We start from the raw sequence: 22,567 nt of genomic DNA, 5'->3' as shown, positions 1-22,567 counted from the left end.
GTTATTAATTACACTTTGGATGAAGGCACTGTATGTACATCCCCACCTGTCTCTCCAACTGGCTGCATGCACATCAACATTTTTGATGCCGAGTGATATAGCTCAAAGACTAACTGCTTGTTTGTGCACTTTAGCCAGTCTATAAAGTATAGACACCGAAGGAGGCGATAATTGAGTAAATGTGCATGCGTCTTCAATGTTTTCAGGAGGTACTGGCACAACAAGTGACAGTTTTTCTTTTTCAGTCACTGGGCCCAATTATGGCTCCCCCCAGTCGAGAACAACATCCGCAGAGTACGACCCTGCCTCACACAGGAAGCAGCGCAGGTCCTAATCCAGGCACTTGTCATCTCCCGTCTGGATTACTGTAACTCGCTGTTGGCTGGGCTCCCTGCCTGTGCCATTAAACCCCTACAACTCATCCAGAACGCCGCAGCCCGTCTGGTGTTCAACCTTCCCAAGTTCTCTCACGTCACCCCGCTCCTCCGCTCTCTCCACTGGCTTCCAGTTGAAGCTCGCATCCGCTACAAGACCATGGTGCTTGCCTACGGAGCTGTGAGGGGAACGGCACCTCAGTACCTCCAGGCTCTGATCAGGCCCTACACCCAAACAAGGGCACTGCGTTCATCCACCTCTGGCCTGCTCGCCTCCCTACCACTGAGGAAGTACAGTTCCCGCGCAGCCCAGTCAAAACTGTTCGCTGCTCTGGCCCCCCAATGGTGGAACAAACTCCCTCACGACGCCAGGACAGCGGAGTCAATCACCACCTTCCGGAGACACCTGAAACCCCACCTCTTTCAGGAATACCTAGGATAGGATAAAGTAATCCTTCTCACCCCCTTAAAAGATTTAGATGCACTATTGTAAAGTGGCTGTTCCACTGGATGTCTTAAGGTGAACGCACCAATTTGTAAGTCGCTCTGGATAAGAGCGTCTGCTAAATGACTTAAATGTAAATGTAAATGTAAGAATCCTGGAGTGCGTGGAAAATGGAGCCCTATCAAAGCAACTCGCCACTTATCTCCTAAAAGACAGGGCCAGTCACATCCTTGTCGTATTAACATTTAAATTATGCGATCCTTGTAGCGACAAAAAAAGGAGAGATTGAGAGAGAGAGAGAGGGGAGGAAACTGTTGCGCAATAACATCTACGTGAAATGTAGCTCATTACAAATGCAAGCTTCCCCTCGCCTGATTAAGTGAAGCATAGACTCTTAGATAGGCAGACTATTTTGTGGTCTTCCGTCCTCTGGACAAGATAGCGGTATGTTTGAGCCCAGTGCTTTAAATCTACTCGATGTCAACCGTGACATGTTTCTCTTTGCAACAACGCTCACAATACGCAAATTATTCTGAAATGTATTCCATCATTCACTCACTTGCCTCCAAAACATTATTTCTATACATATCATTAGTGGGTAATGGTGATTAGGGAACAGGTAGTAGACAGATAATGAGATACTCATAAAGGAAAAGGATGCAGTTCACCAAGTGTCATTGGGGTTACCTAATGTCAAGGTGACAGACTGGAGACAGTTGAGAGAGAGGGGGAGTGTGTGTGTGTGTGTGTGTGTGTGTGTGTGTGTGTGTGTGTGTGTGTGTGTGTGTGTGTGTGTGTGTGTGTGTGTGTGTGTGTGTGTGTGAGAGAGGGGGGGGGGTGAGTGCTAGAGAGGGGGAGGGGGCTGGGGAATGAGCGAGAGAGTGTGAGAAAGAAAGAGCAAGAGAGAAAGAGCGGGAATGTATATACACAAGTAATTGAGGTGAGAGGCTTGTAGGTTTTGTCTTACCTGAGGGAGAGAGAAGTTTCCAGGTGAGCGAGGGTTCTGGTTTGCCACTGGCTTGGCACATCAGAGTGACGTTCGAGCCTTCGTTGACCACGATGTCCTTCGACAAGTTGATGATTGTGGGGGGGACTGCAAAACACAGAAAACGACACTTGTTTGCTATTTGCTTTGTTTGACCATTTTATTTTTGTAACATTTTATTTGAATTTTTTGGACAATTAACAAAAACATACATTATTATTGTAACTTTGTTACCAAGAATTTGGATAAAATACAAAATATTGAAATATAAAATACTGTAAATATGACAGGTGCGAGCAACGGAGTTCTCTGAATCTTGATATCAAGTTAGCGTTGTGACAGCTACATCAGTGTCTCTTATAACATATAAGCCAGTCTCCGAAAAGTGGAGGAGCACTCAGAAAAAGATAGCCTTTCCTGACATTACAGTTTACCCTTAAAAGCATTCACTGGTGGTAGAGTGGACTGAACAAAGAGCCAGAGCTATTCAACCATAACCTCAATCAAAATGTGACCGTGTCACAGGAGTTATTCCACCTCAAAGGAAGATAGTGTATTAAATAGGCCTTAGTTTGCTGTTTGAGCCATGGGTGCACCTAAGGGCCACCGTAGCCTGCTCACCATCAATAAACTCAGATAAGTTCAGCTAGAACAAGGCCTACTCAAGCTGGGGGTGAACGTAAAGTAAGAAAAAATAACAAAGTACACTAAACATTACTATGGTTGGTTGGAGTACATTCAGATTAAACCATTTCTACAGATCATAAACATGGGGTTTTAGAATGTGGTACAGAGAGAGCAAAACATGGTTGCAAACCACAGATGTGATCTGAAAACTATGACCTTGAGCGTTGCTAGTGCAGATCCAAAGAGAAACAGCCACAGCCACTTTCAGGAGTCTCTTACCAGAACACACATTTCAGCTTTTACTTTACACCTGCTCTTCACTCAAAAGCTCACCCCTGACAGTGCAAAGCACTGAAATTCTGCAAAGATCCGGAAACTAGTCTTTGAAATATTTTTTCTTCTTCAAAAAGCAGAAGCACCAGGAATAGCACCTTGACCTAAAAACAGTCAAAGTGTGAAGGGGAGTGAGTTGAGCAGTGAGCTACTATACAAGAAGGGACTTCTGCAAGCAAGCCTTAAAATGTCTCCCCTTTCTATGGTCATGTGTAGATGGGATACAGCTATTGTGAAATTGATGTCCAAAGTGGATGTTTTAAAAAACAAACATTTTAACTAACCCTAACCCTTTTCCTAACCTTTACCTAATTATCCTAACCTGCTACATTAATTATCCTAACTTACTGTTTAAGTTCCCCTTAACCTGCTACGACAACCCAATTTTGACAAATGCTGTGACAATAGCCCTTTCTATGTCCCTCCTCAATGTCACTCTGGACCTGGCACCAGAGTGAGGTAGCAATAAACATTGCTCAATTGAGTGCTTTTCCACTAACAATATGTATAATTCCTCTCAAGCCACTTCAGGTCGTGAAAATGCCATCCATTTCCTACAACTTCATTTGAATGAGTGATATTGAATGATATTATTAGGTGCTAAATGTTCCACATCAGGGACACTTGTTCCCCATCTCTAGCAAACTCAGCTGATTAAACTAATTGCATTCTCAAATGAAAATTTGTTGATTAGTTGGAGGTGTGTTAGATGGAGCAAAAGTGTGGCACCACAAATCAGACCCCTGAGGAATGGAGTTGCCCATCCCATTCCAAATTTTTTTGAGGAAGTGTAATGGCGGACTGACAAGCTATTTACCAAGAACAATGTGCCCCACCTTTGATGCTTTTCCTCTCAACAGCAAGTGGCAGGCAAGGTATCTGCCAAACCAAAGAGAGGTGTCCTCGTGTTTCGACATCTCCAATATGTCCTGTCAAAGGACACGTTTTGTTTTCTCTCTCTATATTTCTACTTCCAAGAAGACAGTGAGATGTATGTTCTTTTTGAGAGGAGCCCAAAGAAATGTGGGTTCAGTACCAGAAAAATGCAAACGAGACACAATTCACCTCATGGCTGATGTATTGATTGCCCTTGTACCTTGAACACTATTTGAGAAGAGTGCAGTGCAAGGCCTAATCCTTGTCTTTGTGGAACCCTTGCAGAGAACAAAAAGGAAACAGTCAGCACAAATATAAATAAAAAGTCAGTACAAATATACAAATAATCACATTATTTAGGGAGTCACTGGGAACAGAATGGCATGTGATGCGTAAGCCCGTGTCACTCCCTAAAATGCTGAAGCACCGTTAGTAATTTGTTGGAATTTTGTGAACTAAATGCATGTCAAATGTCACACCATCACTTTAGTCAACAAGCCAGAGGAATATCTAATGATTTGGTGACTCTTCACTGAGTCCCACCTCCCCCAAGATGCACACCTACACACATACCCACGGAGAGGTTGGAGAACAGGATTAACCACAGTGCAGCACCCCTGGAGCAGTTTAGGTATTAAGTGCCTTGCTCAAAGGCACAATGGCAGGAGATGGTGACGAGGCCAGGACACTAATACCAGCAATCATCTGATTTTCCACCCACTCCCACCAGATTTTTCCTGACAACAACCTGCGATTCTAACCAACATTCTAACCAAAAACTCTCCCTCTCTCCCTTCTCAAAGATGCCCTCTGGTGGTCAATATAGCACTAACTAGCATTAATGGTACCAGTGGTTCACACTTAAATAACATGCCATAAAACTCTGCAGCACCATGCAAGCTGCACCGCAATACACTTCAACTTTTAAGGATGAACCACTGTACATGTGCTACTGTCCTGTCTAGCAGTCAAGACTCAAGACTTTCCCATCTCTCATGAGGCCATATGGAAGGCCCAACAGGATGATCCTGGAAGATGGAGAAAAGATGGTCAATCCTACCACAAAGCTGACCATCATTGAAGACAAAGTCTACCGAGTTGTACAGCGACCTACCTGAACACACTACCAAATGTACATACCTGAACCTCTATGCCTTCAACTGCTGCAACATTTCCATGAAGACGCATTAGCTAGTCATTAGGGCAGGTTCAAAACCTACCAGCGGTTGCAAGCATTACTATACTGGCCACATCTGAGCATGGATGTGAAGTCACACATCTGAAAATGTCAGGTTTGTCAAATGTACAAACAAGAAGGAAAAAAGACTGCTGGCAAGTTGCAGCAAACTGTGGTTACTTGACCTTGGGAAATGTTGGGTGTGGATTTGATGGGTCCTTTTCCTAGAATCTCCAATCATAATGTGTACATGCTTGTTTTTGTTGATTAATATTCCAAGTGGGTGGAGCTCTTTGCCCTTCGTCAGGCTACAGCGAGGACCGTCTCTAACATCCTCACGAAAGAGATCCTGACTCGCTGAACCGAGGTTCCCAATTTGTCTCTGATCTCTTTGAGACCTGCCAAAGATGGAACCTGAGACAGATGTTGACCACGGCCTATCATCCACAGACGAACCTCCCCGAGAGGGTTAATCAAACCTTTAAGACAATGGTTGCTTCCTATGTTGGGACCCAGCACAAACACTGGGACAAATACCTTCACGGGTTTTCGATTTGCCCTGAATTCTGCTGTGCAAGAGTCCACTGGAGTCACCCATGCAGAGTTGAACCTGTGTCGTCGCCTCTGAGAATCCTTGGATATGGTGCTACAGCCCAAGCAAGTTACTCCAGACTCTGCATAGTATGACTAGGTAGGCCATATTCACGACTTGAGAGCTCTTATCTCAAAGAACATGATCAAGGCACATCTCAAGCAGAAGAGAAATTATGATAACAAGAGTCAAGACATGCAGTTCCAGGTTAGTGATCAGGTGTGGCTTCGCTCTCATCCATACTCAAAAGCTGAACAATTCTTCTCAGCCAAGCTCACTCCTAAATTGCAAGGATCATATACAGTGGTTCTTCCTGTAAAAGTTGTGTCATACTGCAGCACACCTTGTGGGCTACCGCAGAATACCCTAATTGCAATCTAAACAATACCCAAACAGAGATTCAGTGAAAATAATCATCAGTCCTCGTGCTCATTTCAGAGTAGCGCTGTCTTGACCTCTGAATGCTGTCTCTTCCATTCATTTTGAAAGAGTATTTTCCGGTAACCAACTATTTGTTTACCTTCATTAGCCTACTTTGTTCCAATATTTCTGTCATTCAGTGATATTTATTCCCATAGTAATTCGTTATGGATCCATAACAAAATAAACATCTGCATTTTGAAAGAGTATTTTTGTCATTATTTTATTAACGAAAGCATAAAGATGCTGATGAAGAAATATGGATTTGTTTATTAGGCTACTGTGCAGTTAGACAAGTAACATAGCCTACAGTACATACTGTAGTAAACATGGTAAAGTGCCTAATTCCTTACATAAGGGGGAACGGGTCATGTCCAGACTTTCTCAGTGACCGCAAGTACTCCTTAACTCTGTCTTTAATGCTTTTTCGGTTTGCATCAGTCATGGACAGAAACTTCTGAGACACAGTATTAATGATGAACACTAGGGTGTCATGCCCTGATCTGTTTCACCTGTTCCTGTGATTGTCTCCACCCCCTCCAGGTGTCGCTTATTTTCCCCAGTGCATGTATCCCTGTGTTTCCTGTCTTTCTGTGCCATGTTGTATGTTTAGTCAAGTCAACCAGTGTGTTTTTCCCGTTCTCCTTTTGCTATTCTCCTTTTTATAGTCCTCCTGGTTTTGACCCTTGCCTGTTTCTGGACTCTGTACCTGCCTGCCTGACCATTCTGCCTGTCATAGACCCACTCCAATTTGCATACCACCCCAACAGATCCACAGATGATGCTATGGAATTGGAGGAGATTGAGCCCCGCAAGGTTCTGGATATCTTTGAAGAGGAAAACGTTGAGACTTTTCTCGGTTTCCCAGACCAAGATGTCCCTTCCAAGGCAATGGTCGGCTTTTTCCACGGGAAGGGCGTGTGACTGCCCTGAATTTGTCTGAACCGTCCCAGTACTTCTCCTTTCAATAGGGCGCTTCCCCTTTAATTCCCTATTAAATAGCCAGCATCAGCTGCGCAAAAGTGGGTTTGTGACAGTGGCCCGAGACGGGAAGTGTTCTACCCTCAGCTTGGAAGCTCGTTGAGACCCAATTTGTTTTGTTTGTAGTAAAGTGTGTACTGTAAACGTGACGCAGGATCAACCACTATTGGATCTACCTATGTCTATTTGTTGGACTACTAATTTACGTTGGTCTCTGCTGTTTCTTCATGGCCTTTCCCCGCTGGAGATCTGTTGGCAGATTGGATTGTCTGGCTGACTACAACTTTTTACATACGGTATTTCTATTTGTTTTGGTGTGATTTATACCGTGATGATTTATGTGTTCAGTTGTAGTGAAGACTACAGAGATGTGACACTCTTTTTATAGTTGTGTGGTAAAATAGTTTATGGCAATCTGATTGTATTAATGAGAATGTAATTACGCATCACTTTATGAAAGGACAAGGTCACTTGGGATCACTGTACTCCTTACCGGGCTGGAATCTTTTGGGACCCAGGTAGGTACGGGGCTTTTCTTGAGGAACCAGAGCTCACTGTTTGTTTACATTGTGTGTGATCATTTATTTTGGGTAATACAACTAATGCAAAAGAACAGTTGTTTTGAAGTTATTTCCATTGTTTTAAGGGTTTATGAAAATAGTATTTCCATACTGACTTTTACATGAGTCCTTTGTATTGGTGTAGACTTGACGGACCAGACGGGACTCATTCCCTCCCAAACAAAAAGGAGAAATCAATATTTTCTCTGGTCTACCTGGCACACCTACAAACAATAACCTCAAGTCAAAACCGTTACAGTATAGTACCCGTCAAAAGCTTGGACAAACCTACTCATTCAAAGACATCAAAACTATGAAATAACACAAATGTAGTAACCAAAATAGAATTAAAACAAATCAAAATATATTGCCTTGATGACAGCTTTGCACACTTTGCATTCTCTCAACCAGCTTCACCTGGAATGCTTTTCCAAAAGTCTTGAAAGAGTTCCCACATATGATGAGCACTTGTTGGCTGCTTTTCCTTCACTCTGTGGTCCCAAACCATCTCAATTGCGTTCAGGCAAAGTCATCTGATGCAGCACTCCATCACTCTCCTTCTTGGTCAAATAGGCCTTACACAGCCTGGAGGTGTGTTGGGTCATTGTCTGTTGGAAAAACAAATGATCGCTCCACTAAGTGTAAACCAAATGGGATGGCATATCGCTGCTGAATGCTGTGGTAGCCATGGTGGTTAACAGTGCCTTGAATATAAAATAAATCAGTCACCTGCAAAGCACCCACACCATCACACCTCCTCCTCCATGCTTCATGGCGTGAACCACACATACGGAGATCATCCGTTCACCTACTCTGTGTCTCACAAAGACACTGCAGTTGGAACCAAAAATCCAATTTGGACTCTTCAGACCAGATGACAGATTTCCACCGGTCTAATGTCCATTGCTCATGTTTCTTGGTCCAAGCAAGTCTCTTCTTCTTATTGTTGTCCTATGGTAGTGGTTTCTTTCCAGCAATTCAACCATGAAGGCCTGATTCACACAGTCTACTCTGAACAGTTGATGTTGAGATGTGTCTGTTACTTGAACTCTCTGAAGCATTTATTTGGGATGCAATCTGAGTCTGGTAAACTCTAATGAACTTATCCTCTGCAGCAGAAGTAACTCGGTGTCTTCCTTTCCTGTGGCAATCCTCATGAGCCAGTCATTGCGCTTGATGGTTTTTGCATTTGAAACGTTCAAAGTTCTTGAAATGTTCAGTATTGACTGACATTCATGTCTTAAAGTAATGATAGACTGTCCTTTCTCTTTGCTTATTTCAGCTTTGACATAATTGCCATAACATGAACTTGGTCTTTTATCAAATAGGGCTATCTTCTGTATACCACCCCTACCTTGTCAAAACCCAACTGATTGGCTGAAACGCATTAAGAAGGAAAGAAATTCCACAAACTAACTTTTAACAAGGCACACCTGTGAAATGCATTCCAGGTGACAAGCTCATGAAGCTGGTTGAGAGAATGCCAAGTGTGCAAAACTGTCATCAAGGCAAAGGGTGGCTACTTTTAAGAATCTCAAATATAAAATATTTTGATTTAACACCTTTTTGGTTATTACATGATTCCATATTCATTATTTAATAGTTTTGAAGTCTACAATGTAGAAAATAGTTTAAAAAATGAAAAAACAAAAAATGGAATGAGTGGGTGTGTCAAATTTTGACTGGGACTGTATTTATCTGTTTCCTAGATTTTGTATTTACAATTTAAAGTAATGCGTCCCATCATACAAAGTTTGACGATCACTAACTGAAAAAAAATAAAAACTGCAAAACCACTATTTTATCTTGTTTTGTCACATTGGGCTTGTTTTGCTAGACATTTGCCATGAATAATGTATCACGTGTCAAGTTAATCCTTAGTTCCCTCCCGTATGAATGACAAGTGCCCAGAAAGTGTGTCTGCTACACTTGGTTTGTCTTCGTTCTCCCAGCCTGTAGTAGTTCTTCGAGTTAGGGGTGAATCTTCCAATATTTCTGGAGCTAAAAAAATACCTTCAGTTTAGGAACTAAATTTGAGCTGTCGTGTCACTGCAGAAGTTCATCTGACTGCTCTTATCATTTACCATGGCACAGGTCCGTTCAATTTCTATTCCTAGATTCTAGTCAGTGCATGTGACAAAATTGAATAGAAACTGATATTCAATTGAAATCCTCCTATCGAACAGACTGTAGTCTACATGGATGTGACACATCCTCTGCCAGTGACACAGTTTAAACCCACTTGATACAGTCAAATTGGTGTACTAATGCCTGCATTTTCCAGATATTGCCTGTCAGTCAGGCATTAAAAAATATATATTGGGTTGTTGTCCCGGCAGGAAATCGCACATAATCTAAAAACATTTGAGTTATCCAGTCTACCGACAGAAAAGAACACACCAACACAACTGGAGGCTGCTGTATCAAAGACAGCCCACTCTCTTGTCCTCTCCAACTGTGCAACCCAAATCTGCCTATATATAAAATGTATCTCATATTTGTATTCACTGTACCCCCTCCATTGTGTGATTATCTACCCCTCTGTGTGTTAGTTATAATGACCTGAGGGGTTTTACCAGCGGCAGCCATTTATAGTAGATGACGCGTTTCAAGTAATTGGTAAAACATATCGTTCTATCAATGTTTTACTTTGAATAGTAAGTGAGCATCAATATTCATGACAATCATATCTTTATTTTGATGAATCGACTGTATTCAATTTTCTTATCTTTGGAGGTTTTTACTTACAGATTTCACTAAAAACGTGCATCAGCGGTGCTTCTTGAATTAATTCAACAGTTAAAAATAAAGGACACTTTTTTAATTCATTAAAACATCCTCAATTAAAGAAAGCTGCACGAGTGTGATGGATCATTCAAAATATACGCATATTTACTGGTAGTCATATAGGCCTATTTACCAACCATATTTTTTACAAATGCGAATAACCAGCCGACTGCACAAAAAGCACTTTCAAAGCCAATAAAGTGCTTCCTGTGAGGGTCTTTCCTTTTATATTGCACAGTCTGTCACATGGCCAATAAAGAGATTGGCCTGTGTGAATGTGACCCAAATGGCAATCTTTGGGCCCTGGTCAATAGTAGTGCACTATGTAGGGAATAGGTTGTGAATTGGGATGCAACCTGTGTATGTGTTGCCACCAGATTGGAATTCTCCAATCTTTTATATGAGGTAAAGCATGTTACATTTATTTATAATAGAGCTGTCCCTTCCCTTCACTTTTGATGGAGGATTTCAGAGCTTCAAAGGATTCTTAAGTCAGCAGGCTGCTATGCTGAATCAAAATAATTAGCTTGTGTCTAGCTGGCTGTATTAGCCCTATATTCTTAACCTAGAATCCCAGCTGCTTCACCATTGGAAGCCAGGGGAAAAGAACATATTATTACAGAAAATGAAGATTACCCCCTGGTGGTATGGTCTTCGAGATTTTGATCTGTTATGAAATGAAGCCCTTACCTGAACAAGGCCTTATGAGACACTGAACCCAATTATTTCCAAGCTCAGGCCCGTAGAGATGACTAAAACCAGGACATCTCAATTAGCAAACTAGGATATCCACCAGAATAACAACTACAGTCATCTTGACTGTGATTGCCAACAAAAATATTGTTTCATTGCACATCCAATCATTCCAACGCTGTAACATCTCATACACAGCCACTTAAGTCGTAAGCAATCCAGTTTATTTTGTCCAATGTGACAAGACAAGATGTTCTTGCTCCTCAGTGAAGAAATATACACCCTTAGAGTGAATGAATCTTCTCAAATGTTGGCTCCACAGCTGCGGCAACATTGTTTGCATCTTGTGGAAATGTCAGATGATTTGACATGCAAATGTTGACCTCTTCCAGGCATTGATTAACATGTAAATTTGGTAATCAAGCACGGCATATTTGCGGCATCTGCATTTCCACTGATGCAATTTGCCTTCTATCATAAACAGGCCTGCGTCATTCCTTTGAGCGAGATAGCTACTTTGCAGAGAATTCCCCTTTCCTTTCTCAGACCCATTAAATAAGTACTGATGATCTTAAATTGTTATCTGCTTAAGGCGTATCCCAAAAACTTGCAGCTACTAGAGCAAAGGATCAATATTTCATTACTGATTTGTTTTTTTGTTTTTTTCTGGGTTTTTTCAGGGGTGTATTTTTTTAGATTTTATTTTACAAATGTAATCTTTATATAACTAGGCAAGTCAGTTAAGAACAAATTCTTATTTACAATGACGGCCTAGGAACAGTGGGTTAACTGCCTCGTTCAGGGGCAGAGCGACAGATTTTTACCTTGTCAGCTCGGGGATTTGATCTAGCAACCTTTCGCTTACTGGCCCAATGTTCTAACCACTATACATTCTTAGAAAAAAGGGTTATTCGACTGTCCCCATAGGGGAACTCAGAAGGGTTCTTCAAAGCGTTCTCCAATGGGGACAGCCAAATAAGCCCTTTAGGTTCTAGATAGCACCTATTTGTCTCCTAATCATGTACATCAACTAGACTTGCAGACAACAACCAAAACTCTGTGGCAGTTACTTGGGATCCTTTAAATGAATTTGAACGGTTCATCTGGGTAGATACTTGAGGTGTTATGGCTTACACTCTATCTTATTCATCATAAAGCAGTGATCTACTGGTGTGGCACCGTATTTCAAATGAGGTCATATCTGAAGTCATTCAATCAAACACCTTAAGTAATTTTGTCGACAGGTTGGCCACATCGCATAAAATACAGTCAATGATCCCTTTACCATTAGACAATACATTAGAATGTTAACTCAAGCCAAAGCACAGTTTAAAGGGATTATCTCAGGCAAATCCTATCCTTATTCAGCTCAGACTAATTCATGCTCTAAATCTCAATTTAATGAGTTTCCATAATATGACATATCGAGAAAAGAAAGCGTGCGGAGGAATTAGACCAAGTTCAAACTGCAAGCACTGAGCTAATTGGAGGGAAAAACAACAACTATGGGAAAGGAAACCAAACAACATGCCGTGCAGTCCTGTAGCCTCAACATTCTCATCTTCCCTCATAAATGTGGTGACAGTGATGAAAGCTCGGAAGTGCTGTGTGTGGGGATTATGACAAATTGGCTTTGTTTCTCCTTGACCTCCTCTCCTTATCACACACAACGAGCAACTACTTAAAGAATATATATAGATATAGACGTTAAATATGCTCCAGTAACTCTTGCCTTTCCAAACCACTTCGAGCTTGGGCCTTTCAATCAGCGCGTCTAGCATCTTGGCATAAACTCACGGCTACATTTCCCTGCCCCCTCTACAAACATCACCGTGGAGATGTTTTCCTCCCACTTCAGCAAAACCGGCTTGAAAGAATGAATTAGCACATGAATAGGAAAGACATTGATGTACTTAACGGGCTCTTGATTTAAAATCGTCAAAGCAAGCATTCAAAAGCTTGCGACGTGTAAATTTGTGTAATTGCTTCCCATCAACAATCTCCTGACTGCGTCTCCACCCCAGCAACCCTAACAGTTTGTAGGCATCGAAGACACCAAGGCAGGTTGAGAATCCAATCCCCCAGAATGACATTCTTCAAAAAGCCCCCCCCCCCCCCCCCCAAAAAAACCAACTCAACAAATCCTTGATGTCTACGTCTGATTCCCTTGCTCAGGTGATGCGGACTACTCTTTTGAAGTGGTGAAGCGAGGAGACTATTTCATGATGCGATGCAATCTCCCATCAACAAAAAATCTACATTGTGCCATATACAGTCAAGAGGGACTATGACACTAAACCACCAAGACAGAACACACTGAATTGGAGATAACATTTACATTTAAGTCATTTAGCAGACGCTCTTATCCAGAGCGACTTACAAATTGGTGCGTTCACCTTAAGACATCCAGTGGAACAGCCACTTTACAATAGTGCATCTAAATCTTTTAAGGGGGGTGAGAAGGATTACTTTATCCTATCCTAGGTATTCCTGAAAGAGGTGGGGTTTCAGGTGTCTCCGGAAGGTGGTGATTGACTCCGCTGTCCTGGCGTCGTGAGGGAGTTTGTTCCACCATTGGGGGGCCAGAGCAGCGAACAGTTTTGACTGGGCTGCGCGGGAACTGTACTTCCTCAGTGGTAGGGAGGCGAGCAGGCCAGAGGTGGATGAACGCAGTGCCCTTGTTTGGGTGTAGGGCCTGATCAGAGCCTGGAGTTACTGCATAAGCCATTTTCCATTTCAGAATGTCTGGCTATGGCCTTAAAACAATCAGTTGCAGATTAAAGAATGCCTTACTGTGGGTTCAACAGGAATGTTTATGTTCTATTGAAAGGACAGATGCAATTTCATGTGAACACGTTAGAAGAACAGCTTGTGTCAGTTCTAACATGTCAAACCCTGATCTGTTTCACCTGTCTTTGTGCTTGTCACCACCCCGTCCAGGTGTCGCCCATGTTCCCCATTATCCCCAGTGTACTTATACCTGTGTTCTCTGTTTGTCTGTTGCCAGTTTGTTTTATCCATCAAGCCTACCAGCGTTTCCCCCTTGCTCCTGTCTTTTTCTAGTTCCTGTTTTCTAGTTTTCCCGGTTTGACCCCAAGACTGCCTGCTGTTCTGTACCTTGGACTCTGATCTGGATTACTGACCTCTGCCTGCCCTTGACCTGTCGTTTTGCCTGCCCCCTGTTCTAGTAATAAACTTATGTTACTTAGACACTGTCTGCATCTGGGTCTTCTCCTAACATGGTTAACACCTCAGATACAGTGTAAACATTCTGACAGGACCGAGAGTATGCCTTTATCAGCAATTAATTGAATTTGTTTTGTAAACTACCTCTGAGCAAGGGTGCTCATTCCAGCTTCTAACCCCTCTCTATCTCTCTCAAAACAATGATAAAATACAAATGATCTTGAACCACAAAATACATAGATTGTTATTAACCTTTCTTCCAGGCTATTAGATAATCGCCGTACATATCAATTTTTTGGTTTTAATATAATAATAACACCGTTTGACATTTTTGTTTTAAGTTGCCAGACTGAAAACATTAATTATTTTTTAAAATCCTTTATTTCTTTTCCCCTAACCCTTCCACCTTTCCCTAATTGGAGTAAATTAATGGACAACAATACTTAGGCTTCTACTTCCAGCTTATACATACAGTACCAGTCTGGACACACCTACTCATTCAAAATCAAATCAAATTTTCATTGTCACATGCGCCGAATATAACAGGTGTAGACCTTAAATTGAAATGCTTACTTACAAGCCCTTATCCAACAATGCAGTTTTAATAATTAAGGAGCAACCATAAAATAACAGTAGGGAGGCTATATACAGGTGGTTCCGGTACAGAGTCAATGTGCGGGGGCCCCGGTTCGAAGTTATCTGTAGGTAGAGGTAAAGTGACTATGCATGGACAATAAACAGAGTAGCAGCAGCGTAAAAATGGGGGTTGTGGTGGGGACAATGCAAATAGTCCGGGTAGCCATTTGATTAACTGTTCAAGAGTTTTATGGGGGCAAGTTCTCCGGTACAGCTTGCCGTGGGGTAGCAGAGAGAACAGTCTATGACTAGGGTGGCTAGAATCTTTAACAATTTCTTGGGCCTTCCTCCGACACTGCCTGGCATAGAGGTCCTGGATGGCAGGAAGCTTGACCCCAGTGATGGACTGGGTCATACGCACTGCCCTCTGTAGTGCCTTGCGGTCAGAGGCCGAGCAGTTGCCACACCAGGCGGTAATGCAAACAGTCAGGATGCTCTCGATTGTGCAGCTGTTGGTGATGAAGACACCAAGGAACCTCCTTTTTCTGTAGTCCACAATCAGCTCCTTTGTCTTGATCACGTTGAGGGAGAGGTTGTTATCCTGGCACCACACTGCCAGGTCTCTGACCTCATCCATATAGGCTCTCATCGTTGTCGGTGATGAGGCCTACCACTGTTGTGTCGTCGGCAAAATAAATGAACTTTTAACAAGGCACACCTGTTAATTGAAATGCTGGTTGAGAGAATGTCAAAAGTGTGCAAAGCTGTCATCAAGGCAAAAGCTACTTTGAAAAATCTCAAATATAAAATATATTTTGATATTTTTAACACTTTTACTACATTATTCCATATGTGCTATTTCATAGTTGTGATGTCTTCACTATTATTCTACAATGTAGGAAATAGTCCAAATAAATACCCTGGAATGAGTAGGTGTGTCCAAACTTTTGACTGGTACTGTACTATATACACTTTACGGAAACAGTTTATTTTACATTAGTTACCTTTTTTGTTTCTTTTTAGTCCCACCCTTCAGCTACCCTCATCCCCTCCCATCTACCTCTGAAAACCATTCTGTTTTCATTCCTAATTGCCATACATTTTTCTGTGATATTTCACAAATATTCTGAACCTTTCTATTCTCATAGTTTCTACAGATTATAAATTAACGGTAAACATTTGTGCTAAGAGTATTTTTGATCAATTGGTTATAACTTTTCAAATCACCCAGAAGTGCTATACAAAGAGTTAGCTTCAGGTAAATGTTGCAGTTCTTCAGCCATTCCTGAACCTGTGACCAAAAACAAGTTACATATAGGCAGTATCAAAACAAGTGATATAATGAGTCTGTCTCTAAGCAGCAAAATCTACAGAGCTGGGGTGGTTGTATCCCTTATATATATATATATAATATATAACATTTCTATTAGTTGCAAGAATTTTATATAATAATTTACGTTGAAAAACTCAATGTTTAAGACCTGCCCAAACCAGAAACAGTGGATAGATGGCAGCATTTACACAAAACTGAAAGAGGGAACCACCGCATTTAACAATGGCAAGGTGACTGTGAATATAGCCAAATACAAACAGTGCAGTTATTCTCTCCGTAAGGCAATCAAATAGGATAAATGTCAGTACAGTGACAAAGTGGAGTCGCAATTCAACGGCTCAGACACGAGACGTATGTGGCAGTGTCTACAGACAATCACGGAATACGAAGAGAAAAGGCCACATCTTGCTTCCGGACAAGCTAAACACCTTCTTCGCCCGCTTTGAGGATAACGCAGTGCCACCGACGCGGCCCGCTACCAAGGACTGTGGGCTCTCCTTCTCCGTAGTCTGTTCTCTCATGGCAAGCGGTGCCGGAGTGCCAAGTCTAGGACAAAAAGGCTTCTCAACAGTTTTTACTCCCAAGCCATAAGACTCTTGAACAGGTAACCAAATGGTTACCCGGTATAATTGCATTTTGTGCCCCCCCCCTCCAACCCCTCTTTTACGCTGCTGCTACTCTCTGTTTATCATATATGCACAGTCACTTTAACTATACATTCATGTACATACTACCTCAATTAGCCCGACCAACCAGTGCTCCCGCACATTGGCTAACCGGGCTATCTGCATTGTGTCCAATCACCCGCCAACCCCTCTTTTTATGCTACTGCTACTCTCTGTTCATCATATATAAATAGTCACTTCAACCATACCTACATGTACATACTACCTCAATAACCCTGAATAACCGGTGTCTGTATATAGCCTTGCTACTGTTATTTTGAAATGTCTTTTTACTGTTGTTTTATTTCTTTAATTACCTACACACACAAACACACACACTTTTTTCGCTCCATTGGTTAGAGCCTGTAAGTAAGCATTTCACTGTAAGGTCTACACCTGTTGTATTCGGCGCATGTGACAAATAAACTTGGATTTGAGTAAGGCATTTAAGCTTATCACTCGCAAGGCTGGCGGCCCAGACGGCATTCCTAGCCGCATCCTCAAAGCATGCGCAGACCAAGTGGGCTGGAGTGTTCACGGACATATTTAATCTCTCCCTATCCCAGTCTGCGGTCCCCACTTGCTTCAAGATGTCCTCCATTGGTCCTGTACCCAAGAAAAGAAAGGTAACTGAACTAAATGACTATTGCACTGTAGCACTCATTTCTATCATCATGAAGTTATTTGAGGGCTAATTAAGGATCATATGGCCTCTACCTTACCTGACACCCTAGACCCACCTAGATATTTGCTTACAGCCCTAATAGATCCACAGACGATGCAATCTGCTCTATCCCATCTGGACGAGGAATACCCATGTAAGAATGCTGTTCATTGACTATAGCTCAGCATTCAACACCATAGTACCATCCAAGTTCATCATTAAGCTCAGGGCCCTGGTTCTGTGCCACTGGGTCCTGGACTTCACTGCCCACGGGTTGTGAAGGTAGGAAACGATACCTCCACTCAGCCCCCTCCTGTACCCCCTGTTCACCCATGACTGCGTTGCCACGCACGCCTCCAACTCAATCATAAAATTTTCAGATGACACAACAGTAGTAGGCCTGATTAACAACAATGATGAGACGGCCTACAGGGAGGAGGTGAGGCCCTGGTAGAGTGGTGCCAGGAAAATAACCTCTCGCTCAACGTCAACAAAACAAAGGAGCTGATTGTGGACTTCAGGAAACAGTACTGTGAGCACACCCCTATACACATCGACGGGACCGCAGTGGAGAATGTGGAAAACTTCAAGTTCCTCGGCGTACACATCACTGACGATCTGAAATGGTCCACCCACACAGACAGAGTAGTGAAGAAGGTTCAACCGCGCCTCTTCAATATCAGGAGGCTGAAGAAATTTGGCTTGGCCCCTAAAACCCTCAAACATTTACAGATGCACAATTGGGAGCATCCTGTCGGGCTGGATCACCGCCTGGTACGGCAACTGCAGGGCTCCCCAGAGGGTGGTGCGGTCTGCCCAACGCATGACTGGGGGCAAACTACCTGCCCTCCAGGACACCTACAGCACCCGATATCACAGGAAGGCCAAAAAGATCATCAAGGACAACAACCACCCAAGCCACTGCCTGTTCACACCTCTATCATCCAGAAAGTGAGATCAGTACAGGTACACCTGGTTCCTCTCTAGGTTTCTTCCTAGGTTTTGGCCTTTCTAGGAAGTTTTTCCTAGTCACTGTGCTTCTACACCTGCATTGCTTGCTGTTTAGGGTTTTAAGACTGTTTCTGTACAGCACTTTGAGATATCAGCTGATGTAAGAAGGACTATATAAATACATTTGATTTGATTTGATGATCAAATCTGGGACTGAGAGAGTGAAAAAAAGATTCCATCTTTAGGCCATCAGACTGTTAAATAGCCATCACTAGCTGGCTTCCACCCGGTTACACAACGTTGCACCTTAGAGGCAGCTGCTCTATATACATAGACTTGGAATCACTGGCCACTTTAATAATGGAACACTAGTCACTTTAATAATGTTAAAATAATGTTTACATACTGCTTTACTCATTTCATTTGTGTATATACTGTGTTCTATTCTATTCTACTGTATTTTAATCAATGCCACTCCGACATTGCTGGATCTAATATTTATATATTTCTTAATGCCATTATTTTACTTTTAGATTTGTGTGTATTGTTGTGAATCATTTTTAGATACTACTGCACTGTTGGAGCTAGGAAAACAAGCATTTCGCTACACCTGCAAAAACATCTGCTAAATATGTGTATGTATTTGATTTGTAATTTTGGAGTGTCACATAACTCCACCAGTCCTATTTATGATGTAATTTACAAAGAGTATACGTGTGTGTGTGTATATATATATATATATATATATATATATATATACATTTTTTATAATGTAAAGTTTTTATCAATTACTAATATTTAAGTTGAACCATAATGTTTGTGTTATTTGTTCTGTATTTTCTGGTCTTTTACACTGAAATTGCAACCAGCTTTCTATGGCTTGTTTTAAAAATCGAGATATTTTGGAGATGTTGTAATCTAAATAAAGGGAAAATCTGCCAGAGAACCAGTTCGGATTTAAGTATAGTTTTTGTATGACTAAAGCCTTTAGTATGAGGTCCAGTGCTTTAATATTTAGTCATTTTTGCCCTCAGAATTCATTCTATAAATAGGCCTGACTTGCCGTTCCAAATAAAGTGGAATATTTTTTTGCTCATTATACAAAATGTAAAAAGTCTTTAGGCATAGGTAGGGCCATAAGTAAATACGTAAACTGGGATATGACTAAAGAGTTAATCAGGGAAATTTTTCCCAAAATAGACTTGTTGGCATCAACTAGAGGCCCTGCAAAGAAAGGGTTATTCTGCTGATGTGCCTGTTACACAACACACATTTTTGTACAAAGATTCTGCTATCTAGAACAGTTTCAATGCAGAATTATATATATATTTTTGTGGCCTCTTGTGCCATAATGACAAGGAATGCATGTATAGTACAGACACTTCTATAGTCCATGTTTTTTTTATGGATATTGGCCTTATCTAATAGCCCGGAGGCAAAACAAGACTAGGAAAGAGGATTGTGAACATGTCAACAGTTACAGTATATTATCTCTGAAAGGTATGTAGCGCTAGAGGCAGCAAAATTAGCACTTGGCAACGTTGACGGTCTGGGGAGTCTTTGATTAGGACTGCCAGCGTTGCATCACTCTAAAATGGTAATGAACTCATCGTTATCTGATCACACCTGTATTCACGGGTCAAGCCATTGGATGTCAGTCAGTCAGTTGAGGATCGCTAAACACAGCCCTTATACATATTCAATATAATAGCCATTAAATACTCAATCATTCTCATTAACAACTAAAACATAGTTATTATAAAATAGCAGCGGCTTGTTTTGGCAGATGATAAAGTTGAGTACATTTTCAAATGCATTTTCAATACATTTGCACAGTAGTGCAATCATTTTAAGATATGTAGTTGTCCCACCTAACTATCTCACTCCTAAGTACATTTTTCCTCAATAAAGTAGATATTAGCAAAGTCAGTACTAGTATGGGGGGTGGGCGAGGGGAGTGAAGTGCTTGTGTTAGTTCACGAAAGGCAAAACAAATGTGTGGGTGCTGTGGGATTATCTAAGATACTCTTTGAAGAGGTAGGTTTTCATACGTTTTTGGGAAGATGGGGCAAGGACTCTGCTGTCCTAGCTTCAGGGGGAAGCTGGTTCCACCATTCCACCAATTTTGACTGAGCTGAGCAGGAGCTTCCCTTCTGTGGGGGTGGGAGGAGCAAGAGACCAGAGGTGGCAGAAAGGAGTACTAGAAAGCGTACCTTTTGTGTACACAATACGGTAAACATTATGTTGTGGGCTTCAAAGCGCACACGCATATAGACATTTATTTTACTACAACTTTAGTGGAAAATGATGTCGCTGCTTCATGTTGACAAGACATATTGATAAATAGCCGAATGTCAAAACAGCTTTAAAGTGTCCAAATCAATAACCAACATGCAAAAACAGTTTGATATATTGGAAACATAAACATAAAATATACTGTGTACACATACATGTGCAACAATAGTATCATATCACTTGAATTTTTTAAAACAAGCATCTTATAAACTGCACATGCACCAAAAACCCTGTAATGTTGTTAAGTGGCAATAACTCATAACTCATCAATTGGGGGGGGGGGGGGGGGGGGGGTTGGTTATGCGCTGTTGAAACTACCACCACTCAAAAATCACATGGGAACTGGACATAGGGGGGAGATGAGATTGCGCATCCTGTTAAAATGAACACAGCTCAAAAACCACACAGAATCTGGGAATAATGTGTACATCACATTTTGATTCAAGTGGGTCGCCTACACGGTAAGTGTAACGCAACACTATTTTTGTTAATCACTTCCATTGATATCACGCTGAAATCAATAGAACAGGGGGCAAACATTTGGGGTGTAGAGATGTTTAAACAAACACTATTCAAAGGCCTCACTGAAGCTTGGAATAACCTATACATGGTTGGTTAGATGAACATTTGTACAAGGCTTCATCTATATTTTCAAATGGTGGATGTTGATATCGGGAGGCTGCCATCAGGGAAAAGGGAACAAACTACTTTTTGTCAACCTCTGAATCACAACCGACCATAGGAACAGTGAAAACGGTTGGCTCCCATCTAATTCAAAGTTTGACTTTCAAATCAGTGTATTGGTTTGTGGCCAGCTACTTGTATAGAGAGCCCAACCTGAAATATCTGTTCGATTTGAGAAAGAAAATGATAGCTGCGTTCTAAGTCCTATGACCCCCCCCCTCCCAACGCGTATGGCAACATCAACTGTACAAAACCAAAGATGTTCATCTGTTTTAAGCAACTGATCTTGTGTCATCGTGTTAACTATAGGATGTGTAGTTCCCCCTAATTCTGTGGTCAAATATATTTACATTTAACATTTTAGTCATTTAGCAGATGCTCTTATCCTGAGTGCATAACGTTTCAAACTTTTTTTCATACTGGTCAGCTTGTGTATTGTAGTAACACATGTGTCCACATCATGGAAAGTAGCTTAATGTACACTACCGTTCAAAAGTTTGATCACTTAGAAATGTCCTTGATTTTGAAAGAAAAATACTTTTTTGTTGTTGTCCTGCCTAGAAGGCCAGCATCCCGGAGTCGCCTCTTCACTGTTGACTTTGAGACTGGTGTTCTGCGGGTACTATTTAATGAAGCTGCCAGTTGAGGACTTGTGAGGCGTCTGTTTCTCAAAGTAGACACTCTAATGTCCTCTTGTTCAGTTGTGCATCGGTGCTTCCCGCTCCTTTCTATTCTGGTTAGAGCCAGTTTATGCTGTTCTGTGAAGGGAGTGGTACACCACGTTGTACGAGATGTTCAGTTTCTTGGCAATTTCTCGCATGGAATAGCCTTCATTGCTCAGAACAAGAATAGACTGACAAGTTTTAGAAGAAAGTTCTTTGTTTCTGGCCATTTTAAGCCTGTAATCGAACCCACAAATGCTGATGCTCCAGATACTCAACTAGTCGAAAGAAGGCCAGTTTTATTTCTTCTTTAATCTGCACAACTGTTTTCAGCTCTGCTAACATAACTGAAAAAGGGTTTTCTAATGATCAATTTTCTTTTTTTAAATTATTAACTTGGATTAGATAACACAATGTGCCATTGGAACACAGGAGTGATGGTTGCTGATAATCGGCCTCTAAGCCTATGTAGATATTCCATTAAAAAAAATCAGCCGTTTCCAGCTACAATAGTCATTTACAACATTAACAATGTCTACACTGTATCTCTGATAAATTTGATGTTATTTTAAAGACAAGGACATTTCTAAGTGACCCCAAACTTTAGAACGGTAGTGTACGTTAATTATATATGGAAGTAATTCCATTTCTTAATTTAGGATGAAGCAAACTCAGATTTTTTTTCTTTCTAATTTCACATA

The 22,567-nt window shown here is 41.5% G+C and overlaps 1 protein-coding gene across 9 annotated transcripts in view; it reads right to left on the bottom strand.

The window, feature by feature from the left end:
• The window catches only part of LOC115105411 (opioid-binding protein/cell adhesion molecule-like), a 549,548-nt gene that overhangs the window by 54,660 nt on the left and 472,321 nt on the right, over positions 1 to 22,567 (bottom strand). For all 9 annotated transcript variants that reach the window (XM_029627431.2, XM_065007283.1, XM_065007279.1 and 6 more), the window contains one exon: positions 1,787 to 1,912. In XM_029627431.2, coding sequence (XP_029483291.1) covers positions 1,787 to 1,912 — 126 coding nt within the window. The remainder of the gene's footprint in view (positions 1 to 1,786; positions 1,913 to 22,567) is intronic.

The sequence above is a fragment of the Oncorhynchus nerka genome, linkage group LG22 (genome assembly GCF_034236695.1).
Source record: "Oncorhynchus nerka isolate Pitt River linkage group LG22, Oner_Uvic_2.0, whole genome shotgun sequence".
Taxonomy (NCBI): domain Eukaryota; kingdom Metazoa; phylum Chordata; class Actinopteri; order Salmoniformes; family Salmonidae; genus Oncorhynchus; species Oncorhynchus nerka.
Note: the sequence above shows the minus strand (reverse complement) of the source record. Positions and strands in the feature narration are given on the sequence as shown.